At 50.5% G+C, this 19012-nt stretch overlaps 5 protein-coding genes across 5 annotated transcripts; 4 read left to right on the forward strand and 1 right to left on the reverse strand.

Annotated features, from left to right (window-relative positions):
* Nucleotides 1-256: 256 nt before the first annotated feature.
* PtrM4_111400 (Dimer-Tnp-hAT domain containing protein) lies at nucleotides 257-2788 on the forward strand (the record flags this gene model as incomplete). Its single annotated transcript, XM_066107927.1, has 1 exon — nucleotides 257-2788. The coding sequence occupies one exon, from the start codon at nucleotides 257-259 to the stop codon at nucleotides 2786-2788; it is 2532 nt and encodes an 843-aa protein (XP_065962376.1).
* A 33-nt stretch (nucleotides 2789-2821) lies between these two features.
* On the reverse strand, nucleotides 2822-4287 carry PtrM4_111410 (uncharacterized protein; the record flags this gene model as incomplete). Its single annotated transcript, XM_001935636.2, has 3 exons — nucleotides 2822-3374; nucleotides 3431-3813; nucleotides 3886-4287. 3 exons carry the CDS (start codon nucleotides 4285-4287, stop codon nucleotides 2822-2824), a joined length of 1338 nt encoding a protein of 445 aa, XP_001935671.2.
* A 4668-nt stretch (nucleotides 4288-8955) lies between these two features.
* Nucleotides 8956-11634, forward strand: PtrM4_111420 (Dimer-Tnp-hAT multi-domain protein; the record flags this gene model as incomplete). The annotated part of the gene is made up of 1 exon (XM_066107928.1): nucleotides 8956-11634. The coding sequence occupies one exon, from the start codon at nucleotides 8956-8958 to the stop codon at nucleotides 11632-11634; it is 2679 nt and encodes an 892-aa protein (XP_065962377.1).
* A 2016-nt stretch (nucleotides 11635-13650) lies between these two features.
* PtrM4_111430 (uncharacterized protein) lies at nucleotides 13651-15067 on the forward strand (the record flags this gene model as incomplete). Its single annotated transcript, XM_001935634.2, has 4 exons — nucleotides 13651-13701; nucleotides 13756-14623; nucleotides 14682-14963; nucleotides 15015-15067. 4 exons carry the CDS (start codon nucleotides 13651-13653, stop codon nucleotides 15065-15067), a joined length of 1254 nt encoding a protein of 417 aa, XP_001935669.2.
* A 1284-nt stretch (nucleotides 15068-16351) lies between these two features.
* On the forward strand, nucleotides 16352-18751 carry PtrM4_111440 (acetate--CoA ligase; the record flags this gene model as incomplete). The annotated part of the gene is made up of 6 exons (XM_001935633.1): nucleotides 16352-16434; nucleotides 16594-17788; nucleotides 17837-18097; nucleotides 18145-18274; nucleotides 18325-18599; nucleotides 18689-18751. 6 exons carry the CDS (start codon nucleotides 16352-16354, stop codon nucleotides 18749-18751), a joined length of 2007 nt encoding a protein of 668 aa, XP_001935668.1.
* Between the last annotated feature and the right edge of the window lie 261 nt (nucleotides 18752-19012).

Here is a 19012-nt window from a genome sequence, read left to right on the forward strand (position 1 = left end):
CTGAAGGACTTGGTGGAGGGGCAATCTCACGATGATTTTTAGGTGTAGTGCGTAAGTTCGAAACCTAGTTATAACCTAAAATACACTCTTTTTTGCTATATTTCTAGCAAATAAGCTACTAAATTTCCGGCTAACGGCCTGGCAACAATATTCTCCTTCTGCGACACTTCACTTACTACTTATCACCCACCACACTCACCTATACTCCATCAACGCGTCTCTATTTGCAGCTATTATCTACCTCGCCGTTGCTATAATGCCAGCAAAAAGAACACGCGTTAATGCTCTAGAAATCGCGACAACTTCGAAGCGCCCTAGAGTCGCAGCGCGTCATCGCGGGACTGCCAGCCAACCTGTGCTAGTCGATACTCGGCCATTCTCACCATCTCCACCTCCTCCACCGCTGTCGCCGCGTCAAGCTCTCGTCGCCGCGCCACAAGCACCAAATTTTGAAGCGACCCTCCGAGAGTCGCGCGCCGAAGAGACAATCATCCCACCACCTGAGGGCAGCGAGCATGCCACTGTTGCAGCTTCAGGAGCAGCTAGCGAGGCTGTCGACGAGGGTTTCGTATGGGTAGAGGACAAATACGACGGCTTTAATTGGAGTCGCTACCCAAAGCACTGCAAGCCGCCCACATCACTTTCGAACCGAGCAAGCTGGGTATACAGCCATAGCTATCGCATCGCCTTGCGCAGCAACGTCGCAAAAGTCACGTGGATCTGCCACTATTGCTATAAGCACAAGTTCACTACTGTTGGCCGTGGCATACATGACGTCTCGCAGTCTCCATCAGCGCCAGCACGTCATCTCGGAGAAGACAAGAAAGGTCATGGCTTGAAGCCTCCAAGTAAGCGCACTACCGTCGCTCCTCGGAAAGAAACTCTCCTCGAACGCGCCCTTCAGAAGGGCTGCTCTCAGGCTGTTGCCAACGAGCTTACCAACTTCAATATACAAGAGTTTAGGCTTGCGGCCGTCACCTGGCTCGTCGAAAACAACCTCCCACTCTCACAATTCGAATCATCGTCTTTTCGCAATATGATACAATTAGCTAGCGTAGAGGCAGAACGAGCCCTGTGGGCATCTCATAACAGCGTCTCACGATACGTTATACGCCTGTACAACTACCTGTTACCAAAGGTTGTCGCAAGCCTTTCAGAATCAATGAGCAAAGTCCATATAAGCTTTGACGGATGGACGACAAAAGGTGGCAAGCGCGGTTACTTAGGTATCGTCGCCCACTACGTTGATAGCTCTGGCGAGCTCAGGGACTTGCCTATTGCGCTCCCACAACTGACAGGTGCCCACACCGGCGAGGCCATGGCTGAGGTCGTGATGGCAATATTCAAGCAGTTCGAAATCACTGTGGGCAAGCTCGGTTACTTCGTCCTCGACAACGCACATAACAACAACACCACGATCAACACTCTCGCCTTGCAGATGGGCTTCAGCGCTACCGAGCGTCGCCTTCGCTGCGGTCCTCATACGCTTAATCTCATTGGCCAGATGCTACTCTGGGGTGAGGAGAAAGAGTCCTACGACAACGAGGAGACTGAGCGCGTGAACGAAGCTGAGAACATGGCTACTTGGCGAGGCGATGGACCATTAGGAGTGCTTCTCGCGGTTATCAACTACATCAAAACACCACAACAGTACGCTCTTTTTGAGAAGTATCAGAAGCTCGCTATTAGGGACCAGCCTGTCAACGCGCCAACAGAACAGCACAAAATCAAGGAGCCCGTCAAGCCAGTTGTTACTCGCTGGAACTCTTACGTTTCGTGTTTTGAGCGCGCTGTTGAGTTGCAATTAGCGGTTAATGGGTACGCCAACTACCATATTCAGAAGATTGAAACTGAAGACGCGTACGCCCGAAGTCGTAACAACAAGCTGCCTGCAGCGCCGGATTGGATGAGGTCTGATGGGATCAATGCCCATGACTGGCAGGTGATTGCTGAGTATATTGATGTGCTCAGGCCACTGAAACAAGCTACAAAACGGCTTGAAGGCCGCGGCAAAAGCGGTGCTTTTGGAGCAATCGCTGAGGTTATTCCAGTATTTGAATACTTACTTGGAGTCTATGAGGACCGCTTGCAAAGCTATGAAGACGTCATTCACGATGAGCATACAGAGTCACCCGAAGACCACCTTGCTATCAACCTCCGCGCTGCCCTAGTTAAAGCCCGCGAGTACTACAACAAGCTCGACCTCTCGCCAGCTTACTATGCTGCTACAATCCTTCATCCTCGCTACAAAAGCTACCTTGACGCAGCGTGGGCGGATAAGCCTGATTGGCTAGAGAGCAGCAACCGCAAGTTTCAACATTTGTGGGCGGAGTACAAAAGCTTACCGAAGCCGCGCTTACGCCCCAAAGTCAGGCACAATGATATAGACGACGCTATCAACAGCTTTATTGAGCCTGCAGGGCTTACGGAGAACGAGGAGGATGAATATGAGGCTTGGAAACGCAGCGAACCGATCGCTAGCGAGGGCGTCGACCCTATAAAATACTGGGTAGGACTCCGCGATCGCTACCCCAGCCTTAGCAAATTTGCTATCGACATGCTATCAATCCCAGGCTCAAGCTGTGAGTGTGAGCGCTTATTCAGCGAGCTGGGTGACCTCCTCGAGCCCCGTCGGCGCAGCATTTCTCCGCAACTTCTAGCAGCAATACAGTGCGATCGACGATGGATAAGAGCTGGATTTGGCAGTGGTGAGGTGCCTGTAAAGGAGGCTATCAGCGATGAGGAGATGGACGCGAAATACGGTGTACATAAGTGGGATATTAGCTGAGAAACTCAACACCAAGGTTTCTATATAACTTTCCTAATCGGGACTGAGCCCATCAAGCCGAGCGAGCTGACAGCCCTGTTTCAGCCAATCCGAGCGAGCCGAGCGAGCTGCTGGCCTCCGCTCAATTGGCTGAGCTCGCTCAGCTTGCTCATTGACATCTGTGTTGGCGAAGAACATGTGTTTATACAGTTGTGGCGTCTCCAAGTAGCCGACGCAGTTCTTGGTTGGAGAACTGTCGCACGCTCGGTAGCTTCGCTTGAGATAGTTGCAAATGCTCTTTTCAAGGCAAAGATTGAGTTGAATTGTAATCGGTGGCATTGCAGTGGTCAAGGTAGATGGTGTGATACTCAGAGTAGTTGTATCATCGCCGAAACGGACTCGTTTGGCCTTCTTTTTACTTGATGTGGCCTGCGCAAGATCCGAAGATGCTTTCTTCTTCAAGATATTGGTAGGTGGTGTTGTATACGAATCGGATGGCAGGGCTGCTGTTAGGGTCGCCATGGGACCTGAAGCCGTCGCAAGGCAATGACTTGACATCATACTCGTCGATTGTACGTACAGCCATATGGGTGGCTCTCCAGGGTGACTGGATGATGTTAGCTTTCCTCGCTTATACAGAGAATAAGTTAACTTAGGTCTTACAGGTTGCCGGCACCTGCCCTTAGTTCATGACAAGAGATGGCAAGGTCAAGATGAACTTCAGTATGGACCTCTGCATCCAAGCATAGTTTGGCGTAATGTCCGCGGTGCGCTGGATTATCGCAGCACCAAGCATCGCAAATGGCTTCATGCAGTTTTTGTGATGCACTTTGAATCGAATGAAATCGACCCGGGAGCGCCTTGTGTCTGATCAGGGTACCTGATGTTTTGGCATTTTGCTGGAAAGCAGTCATTTGCTGTCTCAAGGCTGCAAGCTCGCCATTGCGGTCTCGTAGCTTTGCTAAGCCTTTTTCGAACTTGGATTTGTCAAAACATATTGCGACAGCTCCGCGTAGACGTTTGATGGCATATTTGAGCTTTTCATCCTGGTGGCGGTGGTTATGGTTAGTATGACTATCACAGGAAAGCAGCGATGCCGCCTAAGATGGCACACGGACCTTTTGCTTTTGTTCTTGCAAAATGTTGAACTTCTTCATCTCTTCCTCCATAGTTTCCGCAACATCCTTTGTCTCCTGAATAATACTGCAGCAAATGTAGAGACTGTCTTTGAGTACTTCACTCAATTTATCGTCCAGTTCCTTGCTGGTCCATCGCCAGTCCTCCTGATCTTTGAGCATATGCTCAGCAGCTTGCTCATCCTCAACTAGTCGCAGCAATAGGCAGCATTCGTTGAGAAAGATACCATCGGTAACTCTGAGTTGCAAGGCAATAGACTTGACCTCCTTCGACCAATGGCGGAAGGTATGCAAGCCATTGGATACGGATGAATAGGCACGCACAGCCTCGAAAAGTATAGGTAGAACACCGAAAACTAAACCAGCAACTTCGATTCCAGACATCGGGCTGATATTATGAAGAATGATCGTGCAGATATTGTTATCATCTAGTGGTGTATTGAAGGTTTGCCTCGTTCAGCCCTGATGCACAGCCTGATGCGCAGCCCCGCATCATCATGTGGCCCCAGTTGCTACGCCGCATCCCAGATTGCCTCCTCTTATCCCCCCACCAGAAGACGTTCATATTATTTGACTTCGTGCTTTAGGTGAAGCAGTGCAAACCACAGAATGCAGGTACCTAATCGGCTTGTCACGGACACAGCACCCCAAGACGACGGCGGTGATGTAGCAGAAGAGACATCTTGCAATGCTGCAAACTCGTCCGTTCTACCAAGCGATGGGATCACGACCATGGACCGCATATCATCGAACATTGATTCGTTTAACGAAAATGATCAAATAAAACGCTGGCAAGAAAGCACATTTACCTACGCAGAAGAACAGGACACAGATATTATAGCACGACTCTGTCAGGGGGTCCTGGACTCCTTGGCATACTTCAATCGTGTCATTGCCGGATCTATGGCTAAGAGACAAGAAAATACCCTTAGGCGGTGCTATGCTACTCTAAAGCTCTGGGCTGATGGACATGATATACCGAACGGCAACTTAGACCGAATCTTGGAACGATCGAAGCATCTCCAGCATACAACGCTAGCTGTGCTTCATCCCTTGTGCCTAATCATTTTAACTGGCAAGTTCATTCAGAGGATTGACGCATCTCGACACTAACACGGCCAGGCATAAAACGGTGTGAAGTGCCGGTAGACGAGAAGCTCACGATGGCCCAGTTGCTTGAGAAGACCACCGAGATTTGCAAGCAAGTCAAACTCCTGCTGAGTAACTTCAATGAGTCGACGAGCGATAGTGATAGCAGCGATAGCAGCGATAGCGATGCATCTGGTGACGATATCATCAACAGTGGAATGAACAGCGTTGTGGAAGACGTCAGGAATTACACAGGTTGCTTGCTTGATCTGAGTGCAGCTTTCGAGTGTCCAGCAAATGATATCGAGAAAGAGGTTGCATCAAGCATCGTCAATGTAGAAGAGCGAGCTGCGCATGATTACCATGCACAACTATTGCAAGCCAAATTCCCGAGCGCGCAGACAGAACTCATACATCGACTAGGAGAGACTAGTTGGAACCGTTATCAGCGGATGGTACAAGAAAGAGAATCGAACGCAAATGCACAGATACAGGTCGAGGTGTGCATATATCAAAGCAAGGAGTCCAGATCTTTCAAAGCCGCTTCGGAGTTTCAAGATTCAGGTCTAGGTACATCTCTTCCTTCTGCGCCATCTATTTCGTATGCAGAAACTATAATATCGTTCATGACTAGCATTGGAGGAGGGGAAAGGGTTCATATACCGCCTTTGTCGATAGAGGCGAAGAGTGGAGCAAGATTTGAATGCAACGCATGTGGGAAACAAATCCAAGCCACGACGAACCGCGACTGGAGGTAAGTTTCGCGTCATTGCCACTAAATCAGACTAACTGAATCATTTAGAAAACATCTGTTCGCTGACCTTCAGCCGTATACGTGTTTCTACGCCAACTGTTCGTGGAGCACAACACCCTTTGTAGACCGCCAACTCTGGAGCAGACATCTGGAGCTTGACCATGAGCTCGGACCCGCTTGGAACACATTCGAATGCCCTTTGTGTCTTGAAATGACAGAGCCAGGAAAAAGCGCAATCCTCATACACTTTGCGAGACACATGGAAGACATAGCGCTTGCTGCACTTCCTCGCGATGTTGAATCGGATGCCGAGTCGGATTCCCTTTCCGAGTGTACAACTTCCACTTTTGGTAACCGTATTGAAGCCCCAGAGGATGCTCTACGCGAAACTTCGAGTAATGTAAAGGACACCAATGTATGGCATCTAGAATCTTGTTCCGACAAGTACCCTTGCGACGCATTTGATGATATAGTAAGATTTTGCGAAAAGGGAGAAAGATGGATGACAAAAGAGTTTAAACCCACGTTCCATCCGGATAAGTGCTGCAGGCTGAAGTTTCGAACAGAAGTATCATCCGACCGTTGGATCCATTGGGATGTTGGACATTACACCGGACTTGTTACAGGACCCAACCATGAACCGAGGATTTGCGTACGTCCGATCCTCGGTAGCACATTTGACATATGTGTGATCAAAGACTTTTGTTTCCAGTGGCTTGACAAAGATGTCTTGGCTTGGAAAGAATGGGAAGAATCGAGTGAAGTTACCAGGGCGCTCGTCTTCCAACCACAGTCCGCAACAATCAATTAAGTGGGTCCTAGAAGGTTCAGATTGGATTGATTGATTACCGCTTTAAGCCTAGTAGTTACCTATAGGAGTTTAAGCCCTACCTAGATAGGTAAGTGGGTCTAGGAGAGTGACCGGATTGAATTGATTGTTGCGGAGTCTACTTCCAACACACTTCAAGTTCAAACGACTACGCGGAATTTGTTCTCAACAGTGAACCTATATATAGGGGAGGAAACATGCCGCTCCCAAGGGTTAAGGAAGCCAGCCCCCATCTTCTGGACGAGCCTCCGGTGGATACACACACGCCACAGAAGGATAACACAATTGACAAAACTTTACCATTGCCAGAACCTTGCAGTGCACCTGTCGATAGAGATATCCAGGCTCTACAGGGGTCGAAGCCGATATACAAATGCATCTGCGGGGTTACAAATGATGATGGTCCCGCTGTGGAGTGTATGGGATGTCATACCTGGCAGCACCTAATATGTTACCAGTTGACATCAGAGGAGCAGTGCAGCACACATAAGTGTACGGAATGTTGGCCGAGACCAAAAGATGTGGGGATAGCAGAGCAACGCCAAGCCAAAAGGCGTGCTTGGAAGCAAATCAATTACGACCCAAGATCATTGGCGACTGTGGTTCATCTGGATAATTCTCGGGAGAGGACTGAGAAGATGTATATTGCAATTGCGGAGTATGATTTTGTACCAAAGCATACGAATGAGCTGGCTTTAAGGAAAGGCCAGGCAGTGCGGCCTCTTTTTGCACACGATGAACATTGGCTGATGGTTCAAGAGAGGGACACAATCAGACATGGCCTTGTTCCTATAAATCATCTTTCCCCCATGAAAGATGATTCATATATAACTATCTGCAATCAGAATGACTGCACGAGGTGTTCCAGAGGTTGTGGAACACAGACTTTCCAACAAGCAAGTCAAGTCAAGCCGGCTGACTGGCTCGAGTGGAGCTTGATGAGATGGTGAGCAGCTTGACTTGATCACATAATCAAGCTGAGATAGGTAGCTTGCTTGAGGTTTGACTTGATAGCTTGATAGTCTATACTATAAAATTTCTTAGTGTTAAGTCTCGTGATAGTCGCCACCCCAGCTACTAAGGTCGTACAAAAGCTCTATCTCGTCGTCTGTCGTCGTCGACTTAGCCGCGACCTCGAAGTCGCCTAAGCCGGCTCTTTGCCACCGTCTTACGCACTGTGTAGCCGCCAGAAGTTGCGGTTTTATAGCGCGGCGACGCGGCTCGAGGAGGTCGCCAAGCTCACTAAACAGGCGCTCACACTCATAGCTTAAGGCTGGGATAGAGAGTACGTCGAGCGCGAGCTTGCTAAGGTTAGGGTAGCGATAGCGTAGCTCTACCTAGTATTTAATAGGGTTGTTTGCGTGATTGCTACCCTTCTCCGCGCGCGGCTCGCTACGCTTCCACCGCTCGAACTCGTCGTCGTCTATAGTGTTGTTGATGGAGGCGCTAGGGTTGATAAGGCCGTCAATCGCGTCGTCTATGTCGCTCGTAAGGACCTTAGGGCGCCTCACCTTGCGCGGTGAGGCGCTATATAGCTGCCGAAGGGCGCGAAAGTTGCAGTTATTAGCGATGAGCCACTTAGGTTTATCGCTCTAGACAGTGTTACAGTACGTTTTGTAGTACGGATGGAGTATTATAGCAGCGTAGTACGCCGGCGAGTCGTCTAACTTGTCGTAATACTCGCTGATTTTTGTAACGGTTTGGGCCTTGCCAAGACCGACTTGGGTGAGAGTTGGGTACGGCTATCGCTACCACACTTTCTCATCACACACACCTATATAGCTGCAGTCCCTCCATAGCTACACAATGCAACGCAGTCCTCCTCCTCTCCTCACAACGCTACAATTTTAGCCCACGCGGCACGTAATTTAATGGCGAGATGGTCCTCAGGCGCCTTATTGTCAAGGTTGTCAGTAATCAATATCTCATCAATATTGTTGTTTGATTTGTTTGATTCGGAGCCAACCAACTAACCAACAGTTAGCCACTGTATTTCTGTCAATCAATCAACCAATCTTGAGAACAAAATGTTGATAGGATTGGTGTTGTTTGATAGTAAGCGAGGGAGGGGGATACCTAGGTGAGGCCTCTGGGATAGCTGCTCAACGACGAATTCTTAGTGTTGGATCTTGCTTACTAAGCCTACTCGCGTGTAAGTTATATGACCTAGGTTCCATCCCATCTCTCACTCACTCCAGGCTAGTACGTACGAGGCTTAGCGCCCACAACGCTAGCTGGCAGAGACATAGATCTCAATTCCTGTAGCACAATACACAACACGATTCACACATGTTCTATTCCTAGTGCTACTGACATCAGGCTTATAACATTTAACAACACCTTACTTTCTCGCGGCTCCGGCTTACTTTTAGCCTTATCCATGCCCTCTATACCAGCAAAACGCAAGCCCGAGGCTGCCGAAGAAGCTGATACTCCCTTCAAGCGAGCACAACGTACGCGCAAACCTACGCTCAAAGCGCTGTTGGGTGACGGCAGCCAGCCAACCCAGCCGATAGAGCTGCCAGAAAGTACGCCGGATCCGCCTACAGAGCCGCCTACACAAGTTATCGAGCCGCCCACACGGGCTATTGAACCGCCATGTAAGCCTGTACAACAACCCGAGGAGCGCCCTCGGCGGGCATCACCACTGCCTATTTTGGCTGCCTCACAAGCCTCTCGGCTCACTGATGAGCCAGCCTGGGAGTCGCAGTTAATGTTTGATAAGCCAGAGGACTCTATTGTACAGCCTTTAGCTTTCTCTAGCGCTGCCACTGAGGCTTCGGTGGAGGAGGATAGCGCTGTGAGCGTCGATTTTCGCGACTTTGAGGGCGTCGATTGGTCGCGATTAAAGGGGTTTGTCGCGCCGCTGAGCACTCCACGAGGCAAGGCAAGCTGGATTTTTCAACACGGCTGGCGTGTCTGGAAGGAGGGTACTCACCACCCAGATGAGTTGTACTTTGTGTGCAAGTACTGTCATATTCATAAGCTACCTAATGGTGTACACCGAGTAACGAAGTCAACCACTGCCGCCAACGGGCACCTCCAGCTTGATAAACCTGGTCATCGGCTCAGCAAAGATGGTCCAATCCTAAGCAAACCTCTCCGCAAACATGGACAACAATCACTTCGTCAGGCAGCTCTAAGCGGTGTCAAATTTAGTCTAGAGGCGTACAAGACTATAGGAAACTTCGACGTACAAGAATTTCGGCAGGCAGCTGCGCTCTGGCTGGTCGACAACAACAGACCACTCCGCGAGTTTGAGACGCCGGCTTTTCGCAAGATGATCAGGCTTGCTAATCCTGAGGCAGAGGCGGCGTTATGGAGGTCTCATAACAGCGTGTCAGCGTTCGTGATGAGGTTGTACAGTTGGCTACGGCCTCAGGTGGTGCGCGCGTTGGCTGAAGCCGAGAGCAAGGTACATATAAGCTTCGATGGGTGGACGACAAAAGGCGGCAAACGTGGCTTCTTTTCTGTAGTTGCTCACTACGCCAACAGTAAGGGCGCGATAGTTGACCTACCCATCGCGCTGCCGCAGCTGGTGGGTGCCCACACTGGTGAGGCGATAGCTGACGCTGTAACCAAAATCCTGCAATCCTTCAGCATTAATCGCAGCAAACTCGGCTACTTTGTGCTCGATAACGCTTACAATAACGACACCGCTGTTAACAAACTCGCCGCGATGTACCACTTTTCTGCCTCCGATCGCCGCCTCCGCTGCGCTTGCCACATACTTAACCTTGTTGGCCAAACGATTATGTTCGGGAGGGATGCTGACGCGTATAACAACGCCCTGGAGAACACAAAGATGGAGGATTTTTACATGAAGGAGTGGCGGAAAGAAGGACCGCTTGGCGTGTATCTTGATATTATCAACTACATCAACACGCCGAAGCAGTGGAGTATTTTTGAAGATTGCCAACGCGAGGCAGTTAACAGCATGCCCACAGGCGCCAGCGGCGGCACTCGCGAGCCAATTAAGCCGTGTGTTACACGTTGGAACAGCTATTACGACTGCTTTAAGCGCGGAGTTCAGCTCCAACAAGCTATCAACGCATACGCCACGTACCACATTCGCGAGACTGAACAGGCTGACGAACAGGCAGCTATTAGAGGAAACAAGCTGCCTGATGTGCCGCGGTGGATGAGGTCAGACGGCCTTACGGCGGCTGACTGGGCGGTGATTACTGAGTACATGGCGATACTGCAGCCGCTCAAGTTTGCTACAGATCGCCTCCAAGGCCGCGGCAAGTGTGGCCGTTTTGGCGCACTCTACGAGGTCATCCCAGTATTTGAGAGTGTGATAACTGAGCTGGATGCACGCCTTCGGCCATACGAATCGGTCAACCACGAGCCATCTGAGGCGCCCGAAGATCACATCCCGATCAACCTGCGAGCCGCGAGGCGAAAAGCGAGCAATTACTTTACTAAGATCCTCCAAAGTCCCATTTACTACGCAGCTACGGCACTACATCCACGATATAAAACATACTCTAAGCGCTTCTGGCGCGACAAACCTACACAATTGAGCACCGCGCACGCGAAGTTTCTGCGGGTTTGGGCTGCCTACAAGCCTGCCGCTGCTGCCACAACACCAACCCCTGCGCCAAAACCTACCATGAGCAGCTTTGACGACGCTATCGACGCTATACTAGATGAGGACGGCGAGCATACATTGGAGGTGGAGGATGAGTACGATAGCTGGTTAAAAGAGCCTATGTGGACGTCTGATCAACACAAGGAGGGTCCAACAGCTGTACAGTACTGGTTATCGTTGAAGCCGAAGTATCCACATCTTTCACGATTGGCGATCGACGTGTTGACTATACCCGCCTCCAGCTCTGATTGTGAGCGCGTTTTTGCGGGAACTGGCGATATAATTGAGCCACAAAGGCGGAAAATTGGCGCGCAGTTACTGGCTGCTTTGGTGTGCTTGCAACGGTGGACTCGTGCAGGTTTTACAACACCAAGCACGACAACAGCAGCAAAGCATACTGATGAGGAGCTCACGGAAGAGTTTGCGATAGGAACGTGGGAAGAGCCGCCTGCAGAATTGTCATAGAAACGTCCCTTCAGAACCTTAAGTCTATCAATATTCAATCAATCAACCAACCAAAAATTGGCTCTTCAGTCTCATCAACTCAAACAAACAAACTGTAGCCCTAAGAAATGAGCCAGTCAATCAACATCTACGCCTCAAATGTTGGTTGTTTTGTTTGTTGACTTCTCTGCTTATTGTGCGCGTTGTAGTCTACCGCCTCGTACGCTTTAACGCGCTGCTCGTAGTACGAGAGTATAGTAACAATAAGAAGTGTAGGACGAAGGTCTAAGTAAAAAAGCGACACTAAAAGCGTAGTATACGAGGCTAATAGTAGTAGAAAATATAGGATAGAGCATGCTATGCACGGCGTGAGGTTACATAGATCGCTTACTAAGCTACGTTTACAACACTAAAAAACTATCATGAGATCGCTCCTACTGCAAAACCAGCAGCCTCACCAGCAGCTAGCTGCTGCCTCTTCCCCGCTCAAGCTGACCAAGCTACTCAAGCCGGCTTCCTCCTCAGCTTGACTTGGCTTGTTAATTACTATGAGGCAGCTTGACTTGAGGGAACAATCAAGCTTCAAGCCGGTCAAGTCAAGCGCTTGATCTGGCTCGCTTGTTGGAAAGTCTGGTGGAACAGGGCTGAGACATCTAGTCACTCTGATATCCCAATGAGCTTCCCACGGGGGGTTTCTGTGAGAGCCGAGGACCTTTGGGTAATATAGTAAAGAGAGAATACGCCTACGCAAACCAGTCTCAAGGGATCAGGGAGATGGGAGCGATGTGCTGCCATGTTTCTTGTAGCTGTAATTGCCAGAACACCAGGCGAGATGATTTATGCAGAGTTATCTACAAGAATTGAGGGATATTTGGCCCCAATTGTGTTCGATTCGACATCGCATGCCCTCCTCTCTCCACTCTTTTAGTTGCTTCCGCGTATAATGTACTGCAAATGTGGTATTACTCTCAGAACCAAGATCCCATCAGTGCGAAAACTTGGAGATAATATCTGCATCTCCAGAAGCTACAGTTTAATAATAGGACACATCAGTTACAAAATGCAACGAGTGTAAGTTAGCTTTCCGAATGTTTTCTATGTGATGCTATTTATAGCTTCAGTTAGAGGGAGATGAAGGAACACATGAATCATTCAATACCAAAATTTCTATGTTTGGCGACAGCAAAGAAGCAAGATAATCTTCTCTTTATGAACAACATGGCTGTCAAAGTCCTTCGATAAGGCACGGATAGTAATCAATGTCATGATAATGAAAGCCCCAGACACTAGACCCAACTGAGCGTAGCTTGAAACAACCCCCCAAGCCCTCACACAATGTTTCCACCACCATCAACCACAACCATGATGTAATACAAGACAAATAACAACCTAACAGAAGGTCACCCGGGTGTCATAAAATACTCGACATACTAGTGCACAAAGGCCACTACAGTCGCCAAACACGCCTATTACGCGCTTACACACACTACGTCAAGTATTTTATGACACCCCAGCGATGAATGCAAATCAGCCTAACAATAACCACAACCTGCACGAACCAACCCTTCCAGAGGGCTGTGCCAACAAAGCGGGTGCAGCGATCTCCACCCTGCAAATCCATCGTGGCCCCCAAATCCACTCTAGCGCCACGCGATGTTCGTGTTCTCGCGCTTACATTGGTGAAGGATTGGCGGATTTCGACTCGGGTCCAATAAACACTACCACGGCACAGCATTCGCAATCCTGGACCAGATTACAACATGGGAGTCGTGTGACGGTAAGCGGACAAAGACGGCGCGCGAGTACGAGGGGTCAATGTTCGCTGCTCACTTGCTTGAGGCGGAGCTGCGATCAGGATGCAGCATGTGTGGGTGCGGCTGAGCGGGCTGCCTTATCGGCGCTGAGTCGTTGTATTGAAAGGTGGCATGCGGGCTTATGGCTTTGTGTTTCTTTTCTCTGTTCTTCTTCTTTCGCTCTTCTGTTGTTTCTGTCTTGCTGTCGTTTGGCTTACTTTGGTGTTCATACTGAGAATCTGAGATGGGGTCGGCTATTGACAATCTGATGGGAGATACGGATCCCGAGGCTCCTGTAAGTGCGCTTTTGCTGGAGATGAAAGATAGAATGCTCATGGATGCGGTTCAGGTTCCAAATGGTGACGTTTCTAAAACTTCAGAGGGCGATGCTTCAAACAATTTCTTAATACCCACTACTACTTCTTCATCAAAGGCCAAGATGGCAACTGCTGCAACAACGACGTCAAAGTCGCATAGCGATTATTCAACTGCGAGCCCATCATTCACCACAATCATTCCAGACCCTGCACTGATAACAGGCGGACCAAGTTCGGGCAAGAGAAACAACAGTGGACTAAGTTCAGGAGCAGTTGCAGGAATCAGCATCGGAACTCTAATCATCGGCGCACTTCTCGCATTCATTGCAGCTTTCTTCCTCTTCAAGCGCCAGAACCGACAAGCACGTGCCAATGTCGGCGGTACAGGGTACACAAGCTACGGGGAATCGGCACCAGAACTCGTGATGATGCAACAGAAAAGCGTTGGTAGTTTAGGAGGAAGAAACAGCCCCTACGTGCAGGTCTCGCAGACTCCCGCACCTCGTGTGGTTCCGCCCCCAGCTCCGATTCCTGTACAACAGACGACACCTGAAGATGCGACTGCCTTCTTACCGCCTGCTGCGCATGATGACGAGGTGCATGGTAGAGTTTCCGGGCTCCTCGACAGAATCCATGAGCATGTAGAGCGCTTTTACCGCGATGTGCATGCGAGTATTACACCAAGTATGGAGCATGAAATCGCAAAGTTTGGAAGCAAGGATGTGGAGATGGCGGAGCTCCTTCAAAATTGCTCAAATCCCACTACGGCGCTCAAGCATGCGCTCGTGGCGTACGTGCTTGGTATAACGGCACCAAAGTCCAACGAGGGTGAACAAGGAACTGTCTTTCCTGAAGAGCTTAGTAGGATCATTATCGAGAATAGTACCGAAACTGCCTCTAGTATGCTCTACCATCGTTTGGCGGCGTATCTTGGTTCTACGGCTGACATTGCATACAGATCCGAGTGTTATCGCAGCAGCCTCTCTCCATCGGCGCATCTCTGTATACCTCTACACTGCCGTCTCTAACTCACAGGATTCTCGCGAAACAAGACTCACTCAATCAAACATACGCGAGGCAGCTGAGCATTTCTCTTTGACATTCTTCCCCTGGGCGAATCCTGCATCTTGTGATCAGGACAAAGATGATGACTTGGGGCGCATCATGACAGAGGCACTAGAGATCAGTATATGGCTGTTAGGACAGCCGGGTCTGTACGAGTTCGAGTGGGAGGGAACGGGTAGGAGAGGGGTTTTAATAAGCCCAGGGCTGGTGAGACGAACGCACACAGTTGGAGGTGTGGATGAGACAAGGATAGTCGAGGGTGTCGTCGTCGCAATGTAGATGAAGGCAATAAACATGTGCCTGCGTCAGTATAAATGCCGCTACCAAAGTCATGAGGAGGAAAAAGTGCAATGGTCATTCTGCAGGGCCCACTGCTAGCTGAGGCTACTTCGGCCGCAATGTTCAGCCTTCTCCAAGGCTCCGCCGTGGAAGAACAGCTGGAGTGCGGGTATGGCGACCAATACAGCGGTAACAAATTGCCGGTGCCTCGGCCATGGCTTTCCCCACGCCCGGATTGGCGCGAGGAGCTGCGACATCGCGTGATCGGCCAAGTGTGTGCCAATGTTGGGTTGAGACAGAGCAGCACAGGGGCTGAGCTCATCAGCTGCAGGTTGGTCTCTCTGATGATAATTGCGTATTCAGCGATTGTGTGATGATGCAGCGTTTCTACTTACCGAGTTGTGACATCTCCGAGAAGTTCCCTAATCCCGATAATCGCGTCACGCTAAACCACAAACACACGAGCATCAAAAAATAGCCCGTTGCGCCTGTACAGGAAGGTTCTGCCAGCTCTACAGTGCAGTTTTTGAAAGGCGGGCCGGCGTCATACCGAACCTGACAAACGCCCTGCCCAGTATATTCCGGTGGGGAGAAGGAAAAGAGCCCGCCCATGGCCACCAACTTGTTCTGTGCAGCTGCAGACGAGCAACACGTGCCTAATCAAGCATAGTCACACACATGAGCGGCCAGATCGGCACAGCAGATGGCGCCCTGGCTGGCGGCGATACTGCAGGTGAGGTCGACTAGTAATCCGGAGAAACGGAGGCAACACAAGGCGTTGGTAGATGCTATCCGCATTGGACGATGCCATCCCACCAACGGTGGGCCCAGACAAAGACCAACGACGGGACCTTCGTCATATTCCTTGTCCCCGCAGCAGCAAAGGCACGCGAGGGGTAGCATCACGGCAGTATGGGCCATGGCCTCGGAAGCAGTACTCATAAGATGCTGCCCTTCGCCCATGTTGCACTGTAATCCAAACACACGTCTTTTCCATTTGCCTTGACCCCCGGTCTCATATCACAAACACGCAGCTCAATTGGGTCCTTGCGGTAATCAATCAAGCGTACCGCCGATCCCTTTACCCGGAATTTGAGACATATATCTAATCTAGACGTCCATCCGATTCTGCCCCCGTAGCTTGTAGCCTTTTGTCCTACGCCCGTTGAAGCCTTTGCGCGCCCCTTGTCGCGAAGAAAATCCAGAGCGCGCGCGCGCCGAAGCCCATCTCGTCTTGCCCCGCCAGAGAGACTTGGTATACAACGAGCGCACACAATTTCAACAATGTCTGAAGGAAACGTGAAGCCCCCGGTTGTGGCCGAAGCGCACGAAGTCGACACATTCCACGTTCCCAAGGCGTTTTACGAGTGAGTTTTGTAGTTTGTTTGGTCCTTGCATCATGTACCAAGACAATGACAGCTTTGGCGTCATTCAGAGCCCGTGGGCGGGGTGACCCCGCGGTGCCGAGCTACGGCCGATTTGCAGGCCGCCGCATCGAGTTTGTATAGCAGCTGACGATGTCGTAGGAAGCACCCGCATTCAAGGCCTCACCTCGAAAACCTCGAAGAGTACCAGAAGCTGTACAAAGAGTCCATTACCGATCCAAAGACTTTCTGGGGCAGATTAGCGCGCGAACTGCTCACGTGGGAACGCGACTTCCAGACCGTACACTCGGGTAGCTTTGAGCATGGCGATAATGCGTGGTTCTTGGAAGGCAGACTGAATGCCAGCTACAACTGTGTTGATCGTCATGCCTTCAAGGACCCTAACAAGCCGGCCATCATTTACGAGGCCGACGACGAGGGCGATGGCCGCATCATCACATACGGAGAGCTACTCCGCCAGGTCTCCAAGCTAGCCTACACACTCAAAGAAATGGGCGTAAGAAAGGGTGACACAGTCGCTCTTTACTTGCCCATGATTCCAGAGGCCGTCATCTCCTTTTTGGCATGCACGCGCATCGGTGCTGTCCACTCAGTCGTCTTCGCCGGCTTTTCGTCTGATTCACTACGCGACCGCATCAACGACGCCGAGTGCAAGGTTGTCATCACCACCGACGAGGGCAAGCGCGGAGGCAAGACCATCAGCACCAAGAAGATTGTTGATGATGCTCTGAAACAATGTCCCGGCATCAGCCACTGCTTGGTTTACAAGCGCACTGGCGCCGAAGTCCCCTGGACCAAGGGACGTGACTGGTGGTGGCACGAGGAGGTCGAGAAGTACCCCAACTACATTGCACCAGAGCCTATGAACTCAGAAGACCCTCTTTTCTTGCTCTACACATCGGGTTCGACTGGTAAGCCCAAGGGTGTCATGCACACAACAGGTGGTTACCTCCTTGGAGCAGCAGCAACTGGAAAGTACGTCTTCGATATCCACGACAATGATGTCTTTTTCTGCGGTGGTGATGTAGGTTGGATCACAGGACACACATACGTTGTATACGCTCCTTTGCTGCTTGGTGTTGCTACCGTTGTGTTTGAAGGTACCCCTGCTTACCCCAACTTCTCGCGCTACTGGGATATCGTGGACAAGTACAATGTCAGCCAGTTCTACGTAGCGCCCACTGCACTGCGGCTACTCAAGCGTGCAGGCAATGAGCACGTCAAACACAAGATGAAGAACCTAAGAATACTCGGATCCGTTGGCGAGCCGATTGCTGCAGAAGTGTGGAAGTGGTATTTCGAGACTGTCGGCAAGGAGGAGGCACATGTTGTTGATGTGGGTCATAACCTCGTATGCTCGTATAACATAGCTGACGCGTAGTAGACGTACTGGCAAACTGAGACGGGCTCGCACGTGATTACACCCCTGGGTGGTATCACCCCTACCAAGCCTGGGTCCGCATCTCTTCCCTTTTTCGGTATTGAGCCGGCGATTATCGACCCCGTCTCCGGCGAGGAGATTCACGGTAACGATGTTGAGGGTGTATTGGCGTTCAAGCAACCTTGGCCAAGCATGGCACGCACAGTCTGGGGAGCACACAAGCGATACATGGAGACATATCTGACGGTATACAAGGGGTACTACGTGAGTGAGCAAATTCCATGTACCCCTACATGTGCTAACCTCTGCAGTTCACTGGAGACGGTGCCGCACGTGACCACGAGGGCTATTACTGGATTCGAGGACGCGTCGATGACGTTGTCAACGTTTCTGGGCACAGGCTGTCGACTGCTGAGATTGAGGCGGCACTTATTGAACACCGTATGTCGATGCTTTATAAGCAGATATGCACGATACTAACGATTGCGCAGACCAGGTGGCTGAGGCGGCAGTAGTGGGAATCCATGACGAACTGACAGGCCAAGCGGTCAACGCCTTTGTGGCGCTCAAGGACGGCACAGAGTCAAGTGACCAAGTGAAGAAGGACTTGGTAATGCAAGTGCGCAAGTCGATTGGTCCGTTTGCCGCACCAAAGGCAATTTTTGTAGTGCCAGATCTGCCCAAGACGCGATCCGGCAAGATTATGCGACGTATAATGCGCAAGATTCTAGCTGGAGAGGAGGACCAACTGGGCGACATCACAACGGTACGTAACTTTGACTCCTTGTCCTCATGGTGGTGCAGCCCGATGACGCGTACCCGGACGGAGCATAGTTTGCTGACGCTTTCGGACAGCTTTCGGATCCGTCGGTAGTCGACAAGATCATCGACATAGTGCACCAGTCGAAGAAAAAATAGATGGCTCGACTTGGCGATAGTGGCGGGAGAAGTGTAAGTGGTTGAGAGAGGGCAACGTGCCAGTGTTTCTGTGGGGGTGCGGGCCGAGGTGAGAATAGCACACAAGTGCAGATGAAGCTTACTAGGCGGGAGGGATCTGTCAGTTTTCTTGGGTGACTTGGGTGACAAACGCCGAGAACATCGTGAGACGCAGGCAGTATGCGCGCTGAATCACGACAATGCCGAATGTTGCGGGCCGTCACATGTATCTTTTTAGTTTTG

Source organism: Pyrenophora tritici-repentis, chromosome 5, assembly GCF_003171515.1.
Source record: "Pyrenophora tritici-repentis strain M4 chromosome 5, whole genome shotgun sequence".
NCBI classification, from domain to species: domain Eukaryota; kingdom Fungi; phylum Ascomycota; class Dothideomycetes; order Pleosporales; family Pleosporaceae; genus Pyrenophora; species Pyrenophora tritici-repentis.